Genomic DNA, 25,760 nt, shown 5'->3' on the forward strand with positions numbered 1-25,760 from the left:
AGCATTGAGTTGTGTCTGGATCAGTGCTGCAAGAACAGAGATGAGTAAAGTATTCCTTGGGAGTGTAACAGTAAATTGGGTGAGAATTAAGTGATGGTACAGATGCACTTGATGATGTAGTACATACACTGTCATATGTAACAGTTGCTGAGTCCGGCAGTGATTTTCAAATTGGTAAGGGGATTAATATCAGGATATCAGGTGAGAGGATTAATTTTTGGAAAAAGCTTCTTCTAGATGATTATGATGGCTACTCATTTGAGGGAAGCTTTCTTTTGTCTGGCTTTTTTCTCCTCCAGTTCCCTCTATCATCTCCCCTTCCCCTGATAGTCATTGGTATCTATTCTTTTCAAGAAAATAGAATTGAGACCACTAACCATTTCCCTTTTTCTTGCTCAGTATCTTCCTAATCCCACTTCCCTTTGCAAAATGAAAGTGATTTGTGTTTAGGAAAACATTATAATTACTGTCAGATGTATCGGACTGGCTTATGATGCCAGTCATTTTGTTTTTCTCTCAGCATTATTTTGGTTTATGCTTCTGCAATTTTCCAACCTGTGTATGTACTTTTTTTGTAGTGTTCAGAAGTAGTGTGCCATTCAGACAAAAATGCTAGTGTGTAATTATGCTATCAGGTTTTAGTTGCATTTTTTCTCATTTGTTCTGGTGAGTTTAAAAAAGTTTTTGGAGAGACCAGTCAGGAATTGACACAGAGGTCTTTGTCTTTATGAACTGATTTCTTGGATGGAAAACACCCCACTAGTGAACCAAATGAAAAGTAATCTTGCTAGTGTATTCTGTTAGGTTGGAACATATGAAATTGCTGGTTTTGTAAGTAAAAAAAGGTTAAAAATCATCATTGTTCTATGATTAAGTCTAGTGCTAACCTGAGTCTAGTTGCCATTTCTTTTTGATGCCTAAAGACTGAATAGGAAACATCCCATTACATGGATAGCTCTTTTTAGGCACTAGGTTGCTGATTTCTAATACTTAGAGCCCTCTTTTTAGAGGGCCCTTAACTTTAATATGCCTTGAAGGTGGGAGGAAGGGGAAGGCTCAAAATTTTTTTCCTTATTTGAATCAATACATAGGTGAGCAAAAGTATTGGTTTATTTTCGTATGGAAAATAATACAATAATTAATAAATAATAATACAAGATTAGACATTCATGTACTCACAACTGTAAACCTACTTTTGGCTTATCCCTGTATTGTGAAAGGGATATGGCAGTAGTGGCATTCTCTTTTTTTAAAGGAAGCTTAAAATGTCATTAGTGACTCAATACAGTTCTTTTAATTAGGTCTCTGTTGATCTTGGATGATGTTTGGGATCCTTGGGTATTGAAGGCTTTTGACAATCAGTGTCAGATTCTCCTTACAACCAGAGACAAGAGTGTTACCGATTCAGTAATGGGTAAGGATTGTTAATTTAGTTTTTACTACCTTTATGTTTTAATTCAATTATATTTATACATGTGGCACACCAAATTATTCATCATACCTTGTGATTTTGCAGGTCCAAAATATGTAGTCTCTGTGGAGAGTGGCTTAGGAAAAGAAAAAGGACTTGAAATTTTATCCCTTTTTGTAAATATGAAGAAAGCAGATTTGCCAGAAGAAGCCCATAGTATTATAAAAGAATGTAAAGGTAGAGTTATTTATTTTGTATATGAGGGGGTTATAGAAATGTTAATTTACCCTGTTGTGTAAATTAAGTTAATGAATATGACAATTTAGCACAGGAACATCCAGAAACTTTACTAGAATATTTAGTATTTTAGGTTCTTCTCTGATACCCTAAATGTATAGTAACCTAAATGTGTCATGAGGTTTTGGTATTCATTCATTCATTAAAATAATACTAAGTGAACGCCTGCAGCATCTTAGCATAAAGACGTGACTTCTGCTGTCAGAGAACAAAAATATAGTGAGAGCTTAAAATTCTTTTGGTTGTGATTTTATAAAAGTAGTATTCTAATTTGAAAGTAAAAACTGGTTTTGTCTTCATAATTTACATTTTTTTACTTATGAAGTGAACTTTTTTACTTATCTATTGAATTTTTGCATTTTAATAAATTATTCTTGACTCGCTTTTCTTTTGTGATATAAGTATTTTTATTGACTTTTAGGTACCCTATGGAAGCTATTAGCCTTTTTTTATGTTTTTTCCCCCCCAAAATATTTTCCCTAGTTTTTTGTCTACCTTTTAATCTCATTTATAGTCTTTTTCAAATACAAAAATTTAAACTTTAAAAAAAATCCTCATCTGAGGATATGTTTTATGGATTTGAGACAGACAGAGAGAGAGAGAGAAAAGCATTGATTGGTTGCTCCGGTATGCACCCCGACTGGTATGTGCCCTGACTGGGAATCAAACACACAACCTTTTGGTGTACAAGACGATGCTCCTGCCAACTGAGCCACCGGCTAGGGCCAGAAATTGAAACTTTTTGTAGTCAAATCAGCACTGAAGGTTACTTTTTCCATTGTTGTTACTCCATAGAAATACCTTCTTACTTTTCTTTCTGCCATTAAATAGATACTTGGTTTTGAGTTAATTGACTTTAAAAAAAATCTTAAGCTTAGAAAAAAATACTTCATTTTTATAATTCTAAAGCTGATGCATATTCATTTTGAAACTGTGAATCTATAAAGAAAAATAGAAACTATTCATAATCTGATAATTATTAGTGTCATGAGAGTATTTTTTCCAGTCTTTTAGGACATACAACTTTGGAAAAAAAGTCAAGATTATTATGTGGTATACATCATTTAAAATCTTGTCCTTTTTATATAACAAATCTTGAGCATTTTACAATGCCATTAAATATCTTTTGAAAAGAATTTACCAATGACATGCTTTAATTCAGTCATTTCTGTTAAGATTTTGTCATTATCTTAAGTAATTCTGTGATGAATATGCTTAAATGAAATATTGATTATTTCTAATAACTTCCTTACAATAAATACCTAAAATGAATCCAAGAGTTAAAAATATTTTAAGGCTTTGGATAACCTGCAGCAATAAATTGATTCTTAACTTAGTAGTGATTCTGAAATGAGACAATATTAACACAGTGACTTTTTTTTTTAGGTTCTCCTCTTGTAGTGTCTTTAATTGGTGCACTTTTACGTGATTTTCCCAAACGCTGGGAGTACTACCTCAGGCAACTTCAGAATAAGCAATTTAAGAGGATAAGGAAATCTTCATCTTATGATTATGAGGCTCTGGATGAAGCCATGTCTATAAGTGTTGACATGCTCAGAGAAGACATCAAAAGTTATTACACAGATCTTTCCATCTTTCAGAAGGATGTTAAGGTGCCTACAAAGGTAATAAAAGGATCAAGAATCCGCATCACTGGGTATTTATGGCATGCAACCTTGGATACAGTACCAAGGATATTGTTACAGAGGATACTGGAAAGATAAGACCCATGTGACTGAGGTGGTGGAGTGGAAGGTTCAGTCTCCATCAAGGGCTTGATGTTGAACTGGAACGGGTTACCTAATTTTCAGTGGTTCTAGTGAAGCTGGAGAAGCAGCCAGCTTCTTTCTCTTCAGGGCTTTGAGATAGGATTTTTGGGTGTGTTTACACCTTGTCTGCAGCCCTGCTCATTTTTTTTTGATTCCTAGGTGCTATGTGTTCTCTGGGACATGGAGACTGAAGAAGTTGAAGACATACTGCAAGAGTTTGTTAATAAGTCTCTATTATTCTGTGATCGGAATGGCAAATCATTTTGCTACTATTTGCATGATCTTCAGGTAGATTTCCTTACAGAGCAAAACCGCAGCCAGCTTCAGGTACTTGCACCTCTGTATGCTCTTTTTTTTAACTTTTTATTTTGAAATAATTTTTTTGTTTGTATTTTATTATTTTTAAAAATAATTCTTTATTGTTGAATATTTTTAAGTAATTTTAGACACGGAATAGTTACAAGATAGTACAGAGATTTTGTGCATAAACCCTTCACCTAGTTCCTCCCAAAATTAATACCTTTATGTAACTATAATGTTACTAATTCACAGACTTTGACTTTTGCCAGCTTTCCCACTAATGTCTTTTTTTGTGGTCCAAATCCAATTCAGGATCCCATATTGCATTAAATTGTCATGTTTCCTTAGTTTCCTCAAATCTGTGAAAATTCCTCAGCTTTCTTTATCGTTCATGGTCACTTTTGAGGAGTACTAGCTAGTTTTTTTAAAAAAAATTATCTTTATTGTTGGAAGTATTACAGATGTCCCCCTCCTCTCCCCCATTGACATCCCCCGTCCCCGCTTCTACCTCCTCCCCAAGCCTTCACCATACCTAGATAGTTATTTTGCATATTTTCTTTAGGTTTATCTTATATTTCCTTCTGACTAGAGCAAGGTTATATATTTTTGGCAAGAATACCACAGAAATGAAATTATGTCCTTCTTGGTGAATCATATCAGGGTGTTGATACATCTTATATCAGTGATGCTCCCATTGATCACTTCATTAAAGTAGTATCCACCAGTATCTCCACTGTAAAGTTGCTATTTTTTCTTTTTGTAATTAATAAGTATCTTATGGAAATATTTTCCGTATGTCCTTAAATAGCTTTGGAAGCTGGTGTTACTGTAATGTCTAGGTCATGAAATTGTTTCTGTCCTCTGAAACGCTTCCTTTGTGTTTCAGGATCTGCATAAGAAGATAATCATGCAGTTCCAGAGACATCACCAGCTACACGCTCTTTCACCAGATCAGGAGGACTGCATGTACTGGTACAATTTCCTGGCCTATCACATGGCCAGTGCTAATATGCACAAAGTAAGGACTGACTTAAAAATTATTTTCTTCTATCTCACTTTTATTTATTCCTATGTTTAGAATTTTTTTAATTTATAAAAATAGAATTATAGACTATGTAAGCATTTTTGTTTTTGCTACTATTTTTACTTGCAGTGATTTTTTAAAAAAAGGTACCTTAGTAAATATAGTAAAAGAACCACCTGAAAATTCATTTTTTTCTTACCAGTAGCTTTTCTTTATAGGCAGTATGAATTTGTTTTTAAGTTTTGAGAGGGAACAGAGGGTGGCGAAGTATATTCATTCATTCAAAAAATATTTATTAGCCCAGCTGGTGTGGGTTGGTGGTTGAGTTTCAACCTATGAACCAGGAGGTAAGAGTTCGATTCCTGGTCAGGGCACATGCTCGGGTTGCAGGCTCTATCCCCAAGTGGGGGACGTGCAGGGTGCAGCCGATCGATGATTCTCTCTCATCGATGTTTCTATCTCTTTCTCCCTCTCCCTTCCTCTATGAAATCAACAAAAATATTTAAAAAATATTTATTAAATGCCTGCTATATACTGTTATTGTTATTCATTGTGAGGCTATGTTACAGAGTCCCTCCTGTCATTGAACTTACATTCTTGGGGAGACTGACAGTGGACAAATAAATGTATACTATGTCAGGGGGCAGTAAGTGCTCAGAAGAAGAAAAAAGCATGCAGGAGAAAGGAAGTGATGATAAAGGGGTAGAATCTTCATCATTTGCTGATGGATTTGATAGACATTGTAAAAGAGAAGAGTCAAAGATGACTTCAAGTTTGTGCAGTAGAAGGATTAGAGTTGCCATGAATTGAGATGGCGATGTCTGTGGGTAGAACAAGTATTTTGGGGGGCAGGGTGAAGATTAAGAACTCATTTTGAGTATATTAAATCTGATACTCATATTAAGACATCTAACTGGAAATATTAAGCATGTAGATGGATGTATAAATCAAGGTTTCTGGGGAAGATTATGGACTAAAGATAACATTTGGGAACCATTAACACATTGATGATATTTGAAGTCAACTACCAGTTAACTATTGAAAATGTTAACATTTTGGAAAACTTTGAGTAATTTTTCTTTTCTTTCGTTCATTTTTTGTTTATTAATCCTCATCTGAGGATATTTTTTCCATTGATTTTCTTTTTTTGAGAGCGTGTATGGGAGAGAGGTAGGGGGGAGAGAGAGAAAGAGAAACATTGATGTGAGAGAGACACATCGATTTGTTGTCTCCTGTACATGCCCTGACCTGGGTAGGGATCAAACCTGCAATCAAGGTATATGCCCTTGACTGGGAATCAAACCTGAGACCCTTTGGTGCTCAGGCCAATGCTCTAACCACTGAACTACTGGCCAAGTTGAGTTATTTTTCTCTGCTTAGGTACATTATTTCTTTTTTTTTTTTTTTTTAATATATTTTATTGATTTTTTACAGAGAGGAAGGGAGAGAGATAGAGAGTTAGAAACATCGATGAGAGAGAAACATCGATCAGCTGCCTCCTGCACATCTCCTATTGGGGATATGCCCGCAACCCAGGTACATGCCCTTGACCGGAATCGAACCAGGGACCTTTCAGTCCGCAGGCCGACGCTCTATCCACTGAGCCAAACCGGTTTCGGCAACATTATTTCTTGGTTACAAAAATGGTGCTGTAGTCTGGTGGTTGTTTTTTTGGTCATCTTCCCTGAAGATATTTTTCCATTGATTTTTAGAGAGGGAGGGAGGGAGGGAGGAAAAAAGAGAGAGATAGAGAGACATCAATATGAGAGAGACACATTGATTGGTTGCCTCCCACACACTCCCTGATCAAGGCCTGGGATTGAGCCTGCAACTGAGGTACATGCCCTTGACTGGAATTGAACCCGGGACCCTTCAGTCCATGGGCCAATACTCTATCCACTGAGCCAGACTGGCTGGGGCATGGTGTTTTTTTTAAGGTATTCCAATAAATATCAATGCCCTAACTTAGTTAACCAAACTGTAATTGTTAAACATTTAGGTGGTTTTCAGTTTTTTCGCTTTTATGATGCGAAGTAATGAATATTCTGTCTTTGCACCTATATTATTTCCTTTGAAAATTCTTTGAAGTGGAATTAATAGGTCCAAGTATTTAAAAAAATCTCCACTTAAAATTTTTTTTTAATTGATTTCAGAGAGGAATAGAGAGGGAGAGATAGATAGAAACATCAATGATGAGAGAGAATCATCCATCGGCTGCCTCCTGCACAACCCCACTGGTGATTAAGCCCACAACCTGGACATGTGCCCTGACCGGAGGTCACTGGTTCATAGGTCAATGCTCAACCATCGGCCGGGCTATCTTGTGTTTTATTTTTTACTTAATTATATTACGTGGTCATCTTTTTTATGTCAATTTATATAGAGCGACATAATTTTTAAAGCTGCATACTATTTCATTGTGTAGCTACATTATGATTAACCAGTTGTCAATTAGCTTGCATAAGCATACTTATCTGATTATTATCTTAGCACACATATTTGTAAGTTTAATTTGTGGGTCACTTTTAATTTTAATACAGATTGCTGAACTGTACTCTAGAGAAGGGTTGCTTTGACTTACATCACTACCAATAGTGTAAGACTGTTCATTTGCTCTGATTCCAGCTGATATTCTTATCATTTCTGTTAGTCTTTAGAAATCTGATATTAAAAAATAGTTTGTGATGGGTAAGTCTTACACAGGCAGCCCAACACTGAAGTTTTCACCAAGTTAGACCCTGTTTCAAAGATTCTTTTGAGAAAACACAATGAAAAAGAATTCTTTAAAAAGTTTTTATTCATCTTTTAAAATTAATTAAAATGGTACCAATGTTCCCATCCAAGATTAAAGTGAGTTTAGAGGTAGAGGATTAAGTAATGACTTTGTAATTAAGTATGTGCACAGAGAGTTTAGATAACATGTTACTTTCTCATTGAAATACTTTAGGTTGACTTTGTCCTAGCCTTTATCCTTGCTCATGTAAATAACTGCCTATGAGCCATGATAGGTAAATGGAATTAGCTATTGCTTGAGATAAATTATATTCCATGAAGGCAATGGTAATGGTTAAATATTGAGATAGGGTTGTTATAATAATAACAGCTAAAATTTACTAAGTGTTTACTATGCACCAGGATTTGTTCCAAGTATTTTACACATACTAACTCATGTAAAGTTTTATCACAACCCTGTGAGGTAGGGCTACTAGTATCTCCATTTACAAAATGAAGAAACTAAGGTTCCAGCCTGGTGGTGGCAGAAAAAAAAACTGTGCTTTTTGTTTTGTGAATTGGTTCTCATTCATTGCCTTTACCTATTTTTTATATTGGGGTGTTTATCTTCTTCTTATTTTTGAAGAATTTTCTATAAAACTGAATGAATAGTCATTTTTAGTCTATTAATACTGTCATCTATTATACCTATTATAAAATTTTTTTTCCTGGTTTATATTTTTGTCTTCAAATTTATTTATATTGTTTTCTACTATATTGAAGATTTGAGTTTTTATGTTATTAAATACACCATTTTTCTTTTTTGTAGTTTACTTTGGTGTCATGTCTGCAAACATTTCCTTCATTGCAGGCTTATAGAAATATTTACCTGTTCTAGTTTTTTCTGAAGTTTTCTATTTTATATTTAAGTCTTTAATACAACTAAAATTTATTTTGAGTTAAGATGTGAGGTCCATTTTATGTTTCTTTGGAACTATTTATGTGTTTCTTTTTTTATTTTTATTTTGTTAAATATATTTTGTTGATTTTTTATAGAGAGGAAGGGAGAGGGATAGAGAGCTAGAAACATCGATCAGCTGCCTCCTGCACACTCCCCACTGGGGATGTGCCCGCAACCAAGATACATGCCCTTGACCAGAATCGAACCTGGGACCCTTCAGTCCACAAGCCAACGCCCCATCCACTGAGCCAAACCGGCCAGGGCTATTTATGTTTTTCTTTTCAATAGTTTCCTTTTTGTCCTTAAATTTGAGTGACTGCTAAGTTTCAGTAGTGTTAGGATAATGATGGTAGACTTAAAATTCTCTGATTTCTTTAACAGGGCTCCTGATCTTATTATTTATTTATTTTTTAAAAGGAACTTTGTGCTTTAATGTTTTCCCTGGATTGGATTAAAGCAAAAACGGAACTTGTAGGCCCTGCTCATCTGATTCATGAATTTGTGGAATACAGGGATATACTGGATGAAAAGGTATATATTCATTCAACAAGTAAGTCCTGAAAGGACATGCTTTTTTTGACATTTAATTCTAGGGTTTAATAGTGGGGACGAGCAGAATAGAAAGGAATGAAGAAAGAGAATTTTCTTATTTTGACCTTTGATTATTCTAATTATTTTGCTTCCTAGCCTATTGGGAATGTGAGTAGAATTCAGTTTTGAAATTTGAAGAAGTAGTGTTCAGGGTTTTTTTTTTTTGTTATTGTTTTTAAAGAATGTATTAAGAAAGTAGTACTTTGATAATGAGATTTTCATCCTATGTTTAAAAGTTTATCCTATGTTTAAAAGTCTATATTTGTTACCTAAGTGGTTGGTTATTCAAGTTTAGCTCACATAGAGACTATGTTATTTAAACCTTTAAAGTGATGAGATCACAGAAACAGAAAAATGTTGGCTCTGGTTATGTTTCTAAGAGATTTCAGTTTGTTCATAGGATTATGCAGTCTGTGAGAATTTCCAGGAGTTTTTATCTTTAAATGGACATCTTCTTGGACGACAACCATTTCCTAGTATTGTACAGTTGGGTCTCTGTGAGCCGGAAACTTCAGAAGTTTATCAGCAAGCTAAGCTGCAGGCCAAGCAGGAGGTCGATAACGGAGTGCTTTACCTGGAGTGGATGTAAGTAGGTTAGGAGAGACCAAAGGGAACAGTGTGCTAATTATATCATTATTTTTTCAGGTAGTGAATAAGTTCACTCCAGGAAGATTTAACTACAGTTCTTCGGAAAGGCTGGAACTTTTAATAAGCATTCTTACTTATTGAAAAGTTTTAGAGAAGTAAGCATAGGAGAAATATACATGTTCAAAGAGTCCATAGAAATAGATGCTTGTCTGTATGGCATTTTGACAAGCCATTCTAAATATTCACACCAAATGCTTTACTTAGTGTAATGCAGTAAGTAGTGACGAACAAGGGCTTTGAAGCCACAAACCTACTTTTGAGTCTCCTTTCTAAAATCACAGTTTTATGATTTTTGAACAAGTTATAGCTTCCTCTCCTTTCTCCTAAGTAAAATAGAGATAACAGTCCTTTGAGGTAAGTACAATTTTTTTGAAGATCAAATGAGATATTGGGTATAAAATGATTAGCACAGTGGTTCTCAACCTTCCTAATGTCGCGACCCTTTAATACAGTTCTTCATGTTGTGGTGACCCCCCAACCATAAAATTATTTTCGTTGCTACTTCATAACTGTAATTTTGCTACTGTTATGAATCATAATGTAAATATCTGATATGCAGGATGTATTTTCATTGTTACAAATTGAACATAATTAAAGCATAGTGATTAATCACAAAAACAATATGTAATTATATATGTGTTTTCCAATGGTCTTAGGTAACCCCTGTGAAAGGGTCATTCGACCCCCAAAGGGGTCGCGACCCACAGGTTGAGAATCGCTGGATTAGCACTTTGTCTTGCACTTAGCCCTTATTAAACTTTCCCTGAATCATGATTCTTCTAACTTCTAAAAGACGCCATTCAGTTTTGCTTTTATCAATTAGTAATCTTAATCTTATCAATTAGTAAAAGGAAAGCTAAAATATTATCTTTTTCATGCCTGTAATATACAGTAAGCTCACATCTTATTCATTTTATCTTCAGAACAACCTTATAAGGTACTATTAAATATTATTTGCCCTATTTTACAAATGAGAAAACAGGCACAGAGAGGCTGAGACTTGATTAGGCTTGCATGCCTTGCTGAGGGAGGGAGGGAGAGAGAGAGAGAGAGAGAGAGAGAGAGAGAGAGAGAGAGAGAGAGAGAGAGAGAGAGAGAGAGGTGATAGACAGAAACATTGATGTGAAAGAGAGACACATCAATTGGTTGCCTCCCACATGAGCCCCAACTAGGGCCAGGGATCGAGCCTGCAACTGAAGTACACACTCTTGACTGGAATCGAACCAGAGACCCTTCAACCCTTAGGCCCCACTATCCATTGAGCCAAACTGGCTAGGGCCAAACTTTGACTCTTAAATTAAGCACGAAACCATTTAACATATATTCTTGTACTGAAAGTTACTGACACAGAAATCCTGACTGTTCTGATACTTTTCTCATTTTAAGTATATGTTATATTCCTTTACCCTTTTGTTCTTTATTTTTTTGTTCCTTTAGCCCATGAAAAATAATATAATATTTATACCTGTGGGATAGTTAATATTCAGTAGATTAAGATACACAGAAAATAACATTGCTTTATTTACTTTTTCTCTATATCTGAATAATTGTACTTAGAGGAGAGCGGTTTTTTATTTTTTATTTTTTTTATTTAGTTCACAGTTCTTCTGGGTAATCTCCTGCTCTATTTTTGGAGCATTTTTTTTTAAATTAAATTTTTATTGTTCAGATTATTACAGTTGTTCCTCTTTTTCCCCCCCATAGCTCCCCTCCACCCGGTTCCTACCCCACCCTCTGCCCTTACCCCCCCACCACTGTCCTCATCTGTAGGTGTACGATTTTTGTCCAGTCTCTTCCCGCACCCCCAACACCTCTTTCCCCCCTGAGAATAGTCAGTCCACTCCCTTTCTATACCCCTGATTCTATTATATTCACCAGTTTATTCTGTTCATCAGATTATTTTCACTTGATTTTTAGATTCACTTGTTGATAGATGTGTATTTGTTGTTCATAATTTGTATCTTTACCTTTTTCTTCTTCTTCTTCTGAGAAGAGCGGTTTTAAAGTACATCATCATAATGGCAGGTGTACATATTATTATTAAAGCATCAAAGGAAAATAGAAGGTGATGTGTATCTGATTAACTAGATTTCTTCCAACTCAGTGACATTTGTAACACATGACAGGTTGCTTGATATAGGGTGGCACTTCTCTTTTATTTTATTTTATTTTTTTAAGTTTTATTGCTTAAAGTATTACAGAGAGTATTATATATGTCTCCTTTTTTTTTTCTCCCCTTGACCTTCCCCTAGCCTCCCATACCCCTCAGTGTCTTGTGTCCATTGGTTATGCTTATATGCATGCATACAAGTCCTTCGGTTGATCTCTTACCACCCCCCCCCAACCCTCCCCAGCCTTCCTGCACTTCTCTTAAAATGCCAAGTTTGTTATATTATGCTTTTTTCCTTCAGGTGATCTTCTATGCTGTCATTTACATGTTGGCAATTTAATTTTAAGAATTTTGTATTTTGGGGAATATAACTAAGCTAAAAGACAGTTTATTACTGAAGTTTATTCTCACTTGTTGGGTTTCTGTTCCTTTTTTCCTTGTATTTAGAAACAAAAAGAACATCAAGAATCTCTCTCGCTTAGTTGTCCGCCCCCATACAGATGCTGTGTACCATGCTTGCTTTTCTGAGGATGGCCACAGAATAGCTTCTTGTGGAGCTGATAAAACCTTACAGGTAAAATATGTCTCTTGAGAAAAATTGAAAAGGGCATGTACGCAAAGAGATAGAGAAACTGAATCTCTTGAACATTTTTTTTTTAAATATATTTTATTGATTTTTTACAGAGAGGAAGGGAGAGAGATAGAGAGTTAGAAACATCGATGAGAGAGAAACATCGATCAGCTGCCTCCTGCACATCTCCTACTGGGGATATGCCCGCAACCCAGGTACATGCCCTTGACCGGAATCGAACCTGGGACCTTTCAGTCTGCAGGCCGATGCTCTATCCACTGAGCCAAACCGGTTTCGGCTCTTGAACATTTTATAAAAGCTTTCTCTAGCGATTTTAAAGATATGGTAGTGTTTTTTGTTTTTTTCTCTCCATAATTCTGAACTTGCTAAGTGACATAGAGGTGCCTTTTACCCTGCCAGTCAGTTGTCATCACCCATGTGCCAGCTAAAGGTAATGAGGAATTGATAATTGTTGAAAGACATAGGACTTTCTAGCAGAGTGAGCAGGGCTCTGACTGAAAAACAATGATTAAGTAAAATACCTATTTTATCACCAGCTCAGGCATAGATTTCTGGCGATAAATGGAATTGGGCTAGGTTGTTTCCTAAGGTGCCTGAAGGAATTTCCTTTTAAGTTCTCGTTTGTTTTCAGAAAATATGAATGAGTGCTTTACTTTAAGCTTGTGCTCTAACTTTTGGATTTTGAAGGAATCAGGATCAAATTAGTTAAAACTTTTATAATTATGATAGCTTTAGTCTTTGTAAGATTATACTATAACCTTTATTCTTATGTGTGCTTTATTACTAATTTTGTCTTTTGAGCCCCGGAAAGAAATTATATTGCATGAAATATTTTCTGTTTGCTTGTTAAGAATTTGTGAAACTATTCTCACGAACTGAAACTATACTCTGTTAGTTATTTTTATTAATATTACTAACATTTAACAATGGATAGTTCTCTATTTTAAAACATACAGATTCTGACACAAATTCTGATTTTTGGAGTGATTTTTCCAAGGTTCATTTTTGTTGCAAAATAACAATGATTAGGATCTTTTAAGGAAAGGTTTTTATTCAATAACTAGAGGCCAGGTGCATGAAAATTTGTGCACTGCTGGGGGAGGGGGGGTCCCCTCAGCCCGGCCTGCCCCCTCTCACAGCCTGGGAGCACTCAGGGGATGTCCTACTGACGGCTTAGGCCCACTCCCTGCTTCTGTGGGAGGCAACCAGGCCGATCAGGGGAAGGTGCTGCCCCCATCACCCCACTGCTGCTACTGCCTCTGGCCTCCCTCTGCGGGAGGTGACTGGGCTGATCAGGGGAAGGCACCACCCCCATCAGCCCCTCTGCTGCTGCCACTGCCGGCCCTCCTCAGCCCTCGCAGCTGCCATGGCTTTGTCTGGAAGGACGTCTGGAAGATGTCCGGTCTATCTGGTCTAATTAGCATATTACCCTTTTATTAGTATAGACTAGTGGCCCGGTGCATGAAATTTGTGCAGGGTGGGGTTCCCTCAGCCCAGCCTGCACCCTCTCCAACTGGACATCCCTCTTGCAATCTGGGACCGCTGGCTTCTAACCACTCACTTGCCTGCCTGCCTGATTGCCCCTAACTGCCTCTGCCTGCCTGCCTGATCACCCCAACTGCCCTCCCCTGCCGGCCTGATCTCACCCCTAACTGCTCTCCCCTGCCGGCCTGATTGCCTCTAACTGCCTCTGCCTGCCTGATCGCTGGGGTCCAGGGTGCGAGTGAATGGGATTCCTGACTGGCAGGCCACTGACAGCAAGCTATCCATTGGATATGGACAGAATATCCATATTCTGTGAGGAATGGGGCTCCCTTCTCCCTCCTGTCAGGGTTTGGTTTGTAGGCCGGCCACACCCTCAATCGCATGAGACCCAGAGTTCCACCTCTCCCTGGCCAGCTGGGGCCCACAGCCCCCTCCTGCCTCAGTGCTGTGGCGTTCCAGAGCCCACAGCCCCTTTGGCAGTCAGTGCTGGGTTGCTGCGGTGCCCGTGGGAGCCGGGGAGGTGAGGGACTGAGAGGTCAGCAGTTCATCCCGCTCACCAGTCCCCGCCCACCCGAGCCTGCTGCACGTGAAGCCTGGCATTCGGTCGTCCCTTCAGTCATTTTGGACGTTACGGACCCTGGCTCTTTAATAGATGGCTCATGGTTAAGTGATACATAGTAAAAAGATTTTGTTGTTGCTTGTGCAGGTGTTCAAAGCTGAAACAGGAGAGAAACTTCTAGAAATCAAGGGTCACGAAGATGAAGTGCTTTGCTGTGCATTCTCAACAGATGACAAATTTATAGCAACCTGCTCAGTGGATAAAAAAGTGAAGGTAAGGAAACATTTTCCTCTTCAGTTGTAATCACCACAGAATTTATTTTCTTTTTCCATAATAGAGGGACTAGGATAAGAAGGGTTAAAGGACTCCTTCTTACCTGTTCATCTACTAACTTGAGGTAAATTAGTTTTATCCATTGTAAATGAACTCTCTCTGAAAAACCTTTATATTTAAGTCCCAGCAAAATATCCAGGTGGTTCAGTCTGAGATATTTACCAGGCAGCTGAGAAAAAGAGTTGCAAATTAAGAATTTGCCTGCCATTTATTGACTGGTCTGTGGGTTAAATATCAGCTTAAATCTTGCTTACCATGCTTGCTTTTCTGAGGATGGTCACAGAATAGCTTCTTGTGGAGCTGATAAAACCTTACAGGTAAAATATTTCTCTTGAGAATAATTGAAAAGGGCACATACCCAATACTGTGCATATTAGAATATATTTAAATTCTAAAAGTCAAGTCTACTGTTACTGTACAAAATTACTATCTGAGATTGGATTCTGTTGTAATTTGTGAAATGCAACCCGGATTTTTTACCTTTATGAACTGGCTTATATTCAGTGCAAAACCAGATGGGTGAACAAATTAATAATTAGTTTACTAGTCTAAAAAGTAAATAGAGGAAAATAAATAAAGGAGTTTTTATCTTTGTTAATTTTTCTTTCTTGTCTCTTGTGCCTAAATTTGGCTTTTAGCTAGAGCATTTATACAGAATATAAGATAAATTGAAGTCCAAGGGAATGTTTTATATGATAAATGGAGGGGGAATTTCACTTCAGGCTTTTTTCAAAGGGTTGTGGAGTGCTGAATTTGGCTAGGTGGGGTGGACCTTTGGAACAATATAATTGATGTAGGAGTTTTCCTGGAGTTTCTATCCACTTGAAGAATGCTCTGGAGTGTCCAGACTAAATTGAGATCTTGGAGAAATCTATTTCTTGATATATTGGACTCTCTTAGGTGACTTTACAACCAACTAGTTAATTACTCTGTAACCTTTATTCTGAGTCAGACTTGCAGTTGGCCACTCTGAGCAGTTCCAAAGTCAAAGTTATAAGGAGTAAAAGGAAATAATATCAAGTTTCTCTTTCCTAAGAATTCAAAATTTAAAGCAAGAGACAGAAATTAAAAGAACTTCAAAATAAAGAAACTCTCTGGACCTCTGGGGAGTGCTTTGATGAGATAAAAAGAAAATGCTATGAGAGGGACATTAGTACCTCTGAGAAGTCCAAAGCCCAGTGAAGAGTGATTAGGTAATTTATTTCATTTGTTTATTGTAGATGGAGTAGACATGCTTAGTTAGTCGTCTTACATAGTGATCAGAATGATGATTATTTTTTATTGTGAACTCAATACTGCATGAAGCTTTATACTATACATTTTCTTAAATGATCAGTTTCACTCTACAACTTGCAGAGTAAGTATTGATCCTATTTTTCAGATGAGGAAACAGGTTCAGAGGTGAAATTATTTGCCCAAACTCATGGAGCCAGGGTTCAAAGCTAGGTTTCCCTCAGAATCTATAGTCTATTTTTTTCACTGAGCCATCTGCCTATACTTACTTATTGGTACCTTGAGGTCATCAGAACACTTACCATACCCTTTGTCCCATTTGATACCATGCTTGTGGGACAGGTATACATATTCCTTAAGAGGGAACTGAGGTGCCGGAAAATTAAGGACTTGCCCAGGGACACTTAAATTAAAAGTGGTATAGCCAGGTCTTGGATTTCATCCTTCCCAGCGAAGCCCATTATTCCATTCGCATATAGCACTTCTCTGCCTGCTTTCATTCATATGAACATCTGAAATCTTGCCCTTGAAGACTAATGTTTTGAGGAGATTCCATTTATGTTATAGAAAGACACATGTATAGACTTGCAAAATAAGCTTTATTAACAAAAGCTATTTGACATGTTTTAGGGAAGTGGGAGGTATTTATTAGCATCATCTACGCCTGAGGAAATCTGACAGACAGAATGGGTAGCATCCATAAAGCAGTTCATATTTTACTTGCTTTATTTCAAAATAAGAGGTAGTGGTAAATTTTATTTTTAAAATTTTCTTTAGATTTGGAATTCTGTGACTGGGCAACTGGTACAAAGCTATGATGAGCACTCAGAGCAAGTCAACTGCTGCCACTTTACTCACAGCAGACATCACCTTCTCTTAGCCACTGGGTCAAGTGACTGCTTCCTCAAAGTAAGTGTGGATAATGAGAATGATGTAGATACATTTGTAGACCCATCAGGACATCGCCTTTGACTTTCTTGTACATTGTATTAATCAGGGCTCTTGGTTGCAGTGACACAGACTTTCATATTAGCTCACTCAACAGCAACAAAAGATATTATTGGCTCATGTAACTGGAAAGGCTAGAGGGAGCATGGCTTCAGACAGAGCTGATTCCAAATGCTTAAACTACGTCCTCAGGCTCTAACTCCCTGTCCATATCTAGACTTGGCTTCCTTTTTGTTGGTTCAGGCATGGTATCTCTGTGTGACAGGAAATAGAGCTATTCTCAGCTCGGCTTATATAGGTCTTACAACTCATAATCATGGAGGAAGAGAAACTTGCTTTTTCCCAGATTCTGCATATTTAATTTTAGAGAAAGCTGTAGTTGACCTGGTTCTGATTATATACTAATTTTTAAATAACCCTACTAGCCGGTAGGATAGAATCCTTAGATTGACCAAGGATCACAAGTTTAGTCATGTAGAAATTGGACAGATGAGGTGAGGTCAGCTCCACTTGAGTTATAAGTGGGGTTTGATTCAAAAGAGAGATTTTGTTGTCAGAAGAAGCGGGGAAAAGGTGCCAATAGGAAAAAAAATGTAAAAAAACAACAACCCTCTAAAACCAACATTAGATATTCATTTCACGTGTTTGATGATGTTTTATAATTACAAATTATAAAAGAGTCTATCTTTTTTCCCCACTTAAGTGGCATACTAAAGATAGCTAGATTACATTTTCTTGGATCCCAGAAATGTCTGCTAACTTCTTTTGGATTCTTTTTTTGGTTTGGTTTATGTCCTTTCTTTGTAAATGTCACACCATTTTTGCATTGGGACATTGCATTTTTTGGTGTAGTAGGTAAAACATTTCAGTTTGGAAAACCTCATAGACTCCGTGTTTTGACATTTAAATAAGCTATTTAAAAAAATTAATAAAAATATGGAAACATTTGTTGAAAATTGCCCCCTACCCTTTTCAGGAAGCTGAACCTTTTTTTTTTTCTCTCCCAAAGAGAACTTTTTTTAAAAAAAAAATAACGATATAATTTTTAAAGAGTATATATTTTATTGATTTCTGAGAGGAAGAGAGAGAGACTGAGAGATAGAAACATCAGTGATGAGAGAGAAACACTGATCGGCTGTCTCCTGCACGCCCTCTACTGGGGATTGAATCCACAACCTGGGCATATGCCCTTGACCAGAATTGAACCCGGGACCCTTCAGTCCACAGGCCGATGTTCTAGCCACTGATAGGGCCCAAAGAGAACTTTTATATAGGAGGTCAGTGTGTAAAACAGATAAAACCCACTTTTTTTTGTGTTGAGGTGAGGGTATGGGCCTGCATTTCTAATCTCTCTTCCCTCTCTTACTCCCCACTCCTTTCCAACCCCTAGTGCTTTTTCAGACATGCTTTTTCTGAGTCCCTGGGCCCTGCAGACACAATTTGAAAACACCAGATTGGATCAAAATAATATAGTAGCATAAAATTATCTTACCATTATAGGTCACTTTTACTCAGTAAAGCTCACCCTATTGAGTAAACCACCTTTAAAAATAAGACTGTTGTACCATTTCAGAAAAGCTCTGCTCTGTTTGAATGAATCCACTTCTAAAACTAGATGACTTTTGTAGTATATGTGACTAATTTTGATGTTATTGTTAACAGTTTGTAGGGTGAGGAAGTTTATATTTCCTCCATTGATTTATTATTATTTTAAAATGTATTTTTATTGATTTCAGAGAGGAAGGGAGAGGGAGAGAGACATCCATGATGAGAAAGAATCATTGATCGGCTGCCTCCTGCATGTCCCCCACTAGGGATCAAGTCCGCAACCCGGGCATGTGCTCTCACTGGGAATCGAACCGTGACCTCCTGGTTCATAGGTCAATGCTCAACCATTGAGCCACACTGGCTGGGCTATTTATTATTATTTTTAAAATACATTTTTATTGATTTTAGAGAGAGGAAGGGAGAGGGATAGAGAGAAATATCAATGATGTGAGAGAATCATTGATCAGCTGCCTCCTGCATGCCCCCTACTGGAGATCAAGCCCATAACCCGGGTATGTGCCTTGACCAAAATCAAACCAGTGACCTCTTTAGTGCATGAGACAACCAACTGAGCCACACTGGCCAGGGCAATATATTTCCTTCTGTTAAATGTAGACTAAAATCTCTAAGATGTAGGAAGGGGTTATTGGTTAGTCAAAAGTTTTAATTAAGAACAAGTTTTACTGTAAGACCACACCTGCATTATCCTGAGGGCTATTAGAACTCACTTCTTGTGATTCTTGAACTGAGAGAAGCCAATGAAAATATGTAAGTCTAAAGCTGCCCCCATGTAACTTGCTCCTCTGAGGAACTGAGTTTACCTGGTACTGGTTGGGATAAAGGAACCAAGCATGGAGATGACCGTGAAGAACAGGACTTCCCTCACTTACTCATCATTTCCTAAAGATTTAAATTAATTGTGGGGGATACTTGGTTTACCCTTTTGTGTTTAGTTTAGTTGGCATAAATCACCAGAGATTACTATTGTCCCCTTTATTTGCATTTTTAAATACTTTTCAACTATACGCAAAAGGAGAGGAGACAGTAATGAACTCCTCTGCTATCCACCATCTAGCTCCAACAATTATCAACATTTTCCCAATCTTATTTTATTTTCCCACAAACCCCAATTTTTTTTTGGACTAGAGCATTTTTAGCAAATCCTAGATATCATCTCATATCACCCCCAAATACTTCATGTACACATTTCCCCATTAATCTCAAAACATATCTTTCTACCATGGGTTGATTGGGGTCAGAATCTGAAGTTCAGGTGGCATTTGATTGTTATTATGCCTCTTAAGTCTTGCTTATTCTATAAAAGTTCCCCTTTCTCTCTGCCTCTATTTTTTATGCCATTGTTTGGTTAGAGAAATTGAATCATTTGTCCTGTGTAATGTCCCACATGCTGAATTTGGTTGATAGATTCCTGAAAGTATTGTTTAATTTACTCTTCTAACCCCTTATATTTCCTGTCATATATTTACTAGTATATCTATCTTTGCTATCCTTGTACTTTTGAGTCATTATTTAGAGCATTAATAGATTTTAGCTTAGCACACTCAAGGTTTGCATTGGGAAATCTTAGAAATGACCACTTTTTGAGTTGGGTAATCTAGCATCTAAAAGAATTTGGGGTGATTTATTTTGCATATTACTTATTATAAAACTGAGTAGAATAATAATGAATCCAAACCACCTTGTTAAAATAAGCAGTAATTGTTCAGTTACTTAGTGCTCAAACTAAAAGTCCAGGCGAGCCTTGAGTCCCTGAGTGGATTTAGGTGCTGACCTAAGGGTTGCGCCCTTACTTGTTAATCACAAGTTCCCCTTTGTGTTACTGCGAATTGAACATCTGCCTGTAACTGGAAAAGCTTAAGTGAAATGGAAGAAAGAACTTCACATGACTTCTAACTTTCCTCCATTCAGTATTAGTTTTTTAGTTATATTTTTATCTTTCTCAAATAGCTCTGGGATTTGGATCAAAAAGAATGTCGAAATACCATGTTTGGCCATACCAATTCAGTCAATCACTGCAGATTTTCACCAGATGATAAGTTTTTGGCTAGTTGTTCAGCTGATGGAACATTAAAGGTATGTTTTTGTTTATCATTAAAATGGGTTGTAATTTTATAGCCTTAGAATTGGGTTATGAATTAGGCTTGTTTCACATTTCTGCAGAAAGAGCTTCAACTTCCAGGACCTTATTTAATGTAACTGTAATTGCTTGTCATAATGATTGTTTATTCATGGTTTACTACCTTATGCTTTAAAGTTCATAAATTTGATTTCTTAATTTTTAAGATATATTTCATTTCATGACTTCATAAAATCTTTTGAGTTCTATGGGGTCAAATTTGTAAAGGTTCTGCTTTTATTTATCATTTATTTATCCTGCCTTTTATGTTATTATTTTCCTTTTTTTAAGAAGTCTCACTGGGGGAAAACTCAGAGCTAAGGAAAAAAGTTTAGTTCAGTCCCCTAAGTCAGCGGTCACCAACCAGTGGTTTACGGACCACTGGTGGCCCATGAGATCCGAAAGGTTGGTGACCGCTGCCCTAAATTATAGTTCTAAAAAACCTAAATTCTTCCTCAAAATTTCACCTAACTTCTCCAATAATCTCATTCTTTTTTTTTTCTTGTTTCTACAATCATTCTAATCTGTTTATTGATTCTCCTTTCTTCCTTTGTTAATTTTTTATTAATTTTTCTTAACATATTTGAATTGCTTCTGTGTCTCGGCTATGAACGTGTTACAAACTTTGTCACATTTGTATTTTCCATTGGTAAAATTTATTGATTTTAATATATTCTATTTCACTATGACTCATTACCTGTTTTTATATTATGTCTTTGTCGTTTTCATCAGTGGAAAACTGGTGCTGCAAAATAATAAATGTATTAAAAATTTTTTTTTTTTAATTAAATCTTTATTGTTCAGATTATTACATTTGTTCCTCTTTTCCCCCCCCCATAACTCCCCTCCTCCCAGTTCCCGCCCCACCCTCCGCCCTCACTCCCCACCCACTGTCCTCATCCATAGGTGCACGATTTTTGTCCAGTCTCTTCCCGAATCCCCCACACCCCTTTCCCTCCCAAGAATAGTCAGTCCACTCCCTTTCAATGCCCCTGATTCTATTATAATCACCAGTTCATTCTGTTCATCAGATTATTTATTCACTTGATTCTTAGATTCACTTGTTGATAGATGCATATTTGTTGTTCATAATTTGTATCTTTACCTTTTTCTTCCTCTTCCTCTTCTTAAAGGATACCTTTCAGCATTTCATATAATCCTGGTTTGGTGGTGATGAACTCCTTTAGCTTTTCCTTATCTGTGAAGCTCTTTATCTGACCTTCAATTCTGAATGATAGCTTTGCTGGATAAAGTAATCTTGGTTGTAGGTTCTTGGTATTCATCACTTTGAATATTTCTTGCCACTCCCTTCTGGCCTGCAAAGTTTCTGTTGAGAAATCAGCTGACAGTCGTATGGGTATTCCCTTGTAGGTAACTGAGTTTCTTTCTCTTGCTGTTTTTAAGATTCTCTCTTTATCTTTTGCTCTTGGCATTTTAATTATGATGTGTCTTGGTGTGGTCCTCTTTGGATTCCTTTTGTTTGGGGTTCTCCGCGCTTCTTGGACCTGTAAGTCCATTTCTTTCACCAGGTGGGGGAAGTTTTCTGTCATTATTTCTTCAAATAGGTTTTCAATATCTTGGTCTCTCTCACCTTCTGGCACCCCTATAATTCTGATGTTGGTACGCTTGAAGCTGTCCCAGAGGCTCCTTACACTATCCTCGCATTTTTGGATTCTTTTTTCATTTTGCTTTTCCGGTTGGGTGTTTTTTGCTTCCTCACATTTCAAATCATTGACTTGATTCTTGCGCTCCTCTGGTCTGCTGTCGGGAGTCTGTATAATATTCGTTATTTCAGCCCGTGTATGCTTAATTTCTAGTTGGTTCCCCAATATAAGATCGAGGGTCTCATTGGTTTTCTTGTAGATCTCATTAAGTTTATCGGCGGCTTCTAAACAGTTCTTGAGAGACCTTAAAAGTGTGGTTCTGAACTCTATATCTTCCATTGACAATTCTGTCCTGTTTCTTTGTCTCCGCATTTTGTTATGCTTCCTTGGTGCACCCCCTAGTGGTCTTTGTGCGCAGTCTTATAGTTAAACCTTGATTGTTGTAGCTAATACCAGGGAGGGTTTGACCTCCAGGCCAAGTGGCTATGAGAATCAGCTGTGTCTGCAGTGAGAGAACTTCTGTCCTCTAGGGAGGTGCTAATCTAGCCTTTGCCTGAGGCTATCCAGCAAATGCCTCTGTGCAGGGCTTGGGCGGGGCGGGTCGCACAGGATCAACAGGGTGGGCCGGAGAGAGCAGTTATGGCAGCTCTCAGTCCTGTCCCCAGGGGCTCTGCCTCTCAGAGTCCCAGCACCCGCTGCAAAGCTCGGAGAGAAAGCTGCACTCGCTCTGACCGAAGCCAGACAGTCCCGCTTCTCCTGTTTGAGTCTGGGTCGCTAAAGACTCGCCCGGATCTGGAGCTCAGAGTCTGCGACTCCCTCCCGATTGAAAACTCCAACCGCGCCCTCCGCCGCCAGCCCGCTCTGCGCACTCCGCACCTCAGAATTTGACTTCTGCACTGCGCCTCCTCTGAGTGTCCGTATGCGTTTCTCTTTCCTCCTAGTTGTAGGACTTCCACTCAGCCAGCGTTCCTGTGGTTCGGGGTGATGTCCGTTCCGTCTTTTAGTTTCACTTTTGAAGTAGTTGTTCAAGGCAGCAAACTCCGGCGTTAACCTATGCCGCCATCTTGGTTCTCTCTAAAAATTTTTTAAAAAAGATTGTATATGGTAAAAAAAAAAAAAGTCCAACCCACCTTTGACTTCCTTGTCTTTTGGTCTACCTTTCCCCTCCCATTCTATAGTGTTTGCTGTGGGTTCCTGCAGTCATCCCTCATGTCTAATAGCAGCTTTCTAAGATGCACTCTTCATTCCTCCTTAGCCCATTGCAGAGCTGCTAGAGAATCCTCCCTACCTCTATTTTCATCTTGCCACTTTTAGCTGGGTGAAAAGGTACCATGTTATAAATTGTGATAACCCAGGTTCATTAGGTATTAATTCGAAGGCTCTTCACCTTCCATCATTCTGCTGCCTCTGTTCCTATCAAATTTCTTTTTTTTCTTTTTGATGATTAAGGTATTTTTTTTCTCTCTCTCTCTCTTTTTTTTATTGCTTAAAATATTACAAAGAGTAGCACATTTGTCTCCTTTTTTTTGCCCCTTGACCTTCCCCCAGCCTCCCCTACCCCCCAGTGTCTTGTGTCCATTGGTTATGCTTATATGCATGCATACAAGTCTTTTGGTTGATCTCTTACCACTGCCCCCCCCCCCCCAACACTCCCCAACCTTCCTGCTGTAGTTTGACAGTGTGTTTAATGCTGCTCTGCCCCTGTATCTATTTTTGTTCATCAGTTTATAATGCTCTTTATTATCCATAAATGAGTGAGATCATGTGGTATTTTTCTTTCACTGACTGGCTTATTTCACTTAGCATAATGCTCTCCAGTTCCATCCATGCTGTTGCAAATGGTAAGAATTCCTTCTTTTTTACAGCAGCATAGTATTCCATTGTGTAGATGTACCACAGTTTTCTAATCCATTCATCCGTTGATGGGCACTTAGGCTGTTTCCAAATCTTAGCTATGGTAAATTGTGCTGCTATGAACATAGGGGTGCATATATCCTTTCTGATTGGCGTTTCTGGTTTCTTGAGATATATTCCTAGCAGTGGGATTAATGGGTCAAATGGGAGTTCCATTTTTAACTTTTTGAGGAAACTCCATACTGTCTTCCATAGTGGCTACACCAGTCTGCATTCCCACCAGCAGTGCACAAGTGTTCCTTTTTCTCCACATCCTCTCCAGCACTTGTTGTTTGTTGATTTGTTGATGATAGCCATTCTGACAGGTGTGAGATGGTACCTCATTGTCGTTTTGATTTGCATCTCTCGGATGATTAGTGTCTTTGAGCATGTTTTCATATGTCTCTTGGCTTTCTGAATGTCCTCTTTTGAAAAGTGTCTATTTAGGTCTGTTGCCCATTTTTTGATTGGATTGTTTATCTTCCTTTTGTTAAGTTGTATGAGTTCCTTGTACATGTTGGAGATTAAACCCTTGGCAAATATGTTCTCCCATGCAGTGGGCTTTCTTGTTGTTTTGTTGATGGTTTCTTTTGCTGTGCAGAAGCTTTATATTTTGATGTAATCCCATTTGTTTATTTTCTCTTTAGTTTCCAATGCCCTTGGACAGTGATGGCGAACCTATGACATGCGTGTCAGAGGTGACACGCGAACTCATTTTTTTGGTTAATTTTTCTTTGTTAAATGGCATTTAAATATTCTATCTAATAAAAGACAAAAAGGGTAATTGACCGTACCTTCACTACGCTTCCCATTGGCTAATCAGGGTGATATGCAAAATAACCGCCAACCAAGATGGCGGCCGGCAGCCACGCAGCTGAAGCGAGCAGGAGGCTTGCTTGCTCCAGTAATGGAGGAACCCAAGGTTCCCTGCCTGCCATGGCCCAGCTCTCAGCTCCAGTGACAGCAACAAAGTTTCAATTATAGAAGCTAAACAAACCCCAGATACCTGCTTTCAGCAGGCTGTGGCCTCAGAGCTGGAGCTGGCTCTCAGCTCCAGTGACAGCAATGAAGTTTCAATTATAGAAGGTAAATAAATCCCAGAATAAAAAAAAAAAAGAAAAGAAAAAAAGGAGAGGCTGGGAGCTTCAGTCACCGGCCAGGCTGAAAACGGCCCTCAGCCCCTCACCCAGGCTGGTCAGGCACCCCAGTGGGGACCCCCACCCTAAAGGGGGTGTGGCCAGCCTGAAAACAGCCATCAGCCCCTCATCCAGGCTGGCCAGGCACCCAAGCAGGACCCCCATCCTGATCCGGGACACCCTTCAGGGCAAACCAGCCGGCCCCCAACCATGCACCAGGCCTCTATCTTATATAGTAAAAGGGTAATATGCAAACTGACCCTAACAGCAGAAAGACTGGGAATGACTAGAACTATGACACACACTGACCACCAAGGGGCAGATGCTCAATGCAGGAGCTGCCCTCTGGTGGTCAGTGCGCTCCCACATGGGGGAGCTCTGCTCAGCCACAAGCCAGGCTGATGGCTGCCAGTACAGCGGTGGTGGTGGGAGCCTCCCCTGCCTCCTCAGCAGCGCTAGGGATGTCTGA

At 38.2% G+C, this 25,760-nt stretch overlaps 1 protein-coding gene across 12 annotated transcripts in view; it reads left to right on the plus strand.

Annotated features, from left to right (window-relative positions):
* APAF1 (apoptotic peptidase activating factor 1) overlaps positions 1-25,760 on the plus strand; it is an 85,870-nt gene that overhangs the window by 15,431 nt on the left and 44,679 nt on the right. For 6 of the 12 annotated variants that reach the window (XM_036298246.1, XM_036298253.1, XM_036298250.1 and 3 more), the window contains exons 6-16: positions 1,302-1,414; positions 1,517-1,648; positions 3,095-3,333; positions 3,637-3,804; positions 4,664-4,795; positions 8,892-9,005; positions 9,466-9,650; positions 12,271-12,397; positions 14,607-14,732; positions 16,803-16,934; positions 20,490-20,615. In XM_036298246.1, coding sequence (XP_036154139.1) covers positions 1,302-1,414; positions 1,517-1,648; positions 3,095-3,333; positions 3,637-3,804; positions 4,664-4,795; positions 8,892-9,005; positions 9,466-9,650; positions 12,271-12,397; positions 14,607-14,732; positions 16,803-16,934; positions 20,490-20,615 — 1,594 coding nt within the window. Of the gene's footprint in view, positions 1-1,301; positions 1,415-1,516; positions 1,649-3,094; positions 3,334-3,636; positions 3,805-4,663; positions 4,796-8,855; positions 9,006-9,454; positions 9,651-12,270; positions 12,398-14,606; positions 14,733-15,828; positions 15,986-16,802; positions 16,935-20,489; positions 20,616-25,760 lie in introns of those variants that run through there. The other 6 variants (XR_004965896.1, XM_036298248.1, XM_036298252.1 and 3 more) reach the window with 6 other exon arrangements.

Source organism: Myotis myotis, unplaced genomic scaffold (genome assembly GCF_014108235.1).
Source record: "Myotis myotis isolate mMyoMyo1 unplaced genomic scaffold, mMyoMyo1.p scaffold_m19_p_3, whole genome shotgun sequence".
NCBI lineage: Eukaryota > Metazoa > Chordata > Mammalia > Chiroptera > Vespertilionidae > Myotis > Myotis myotis.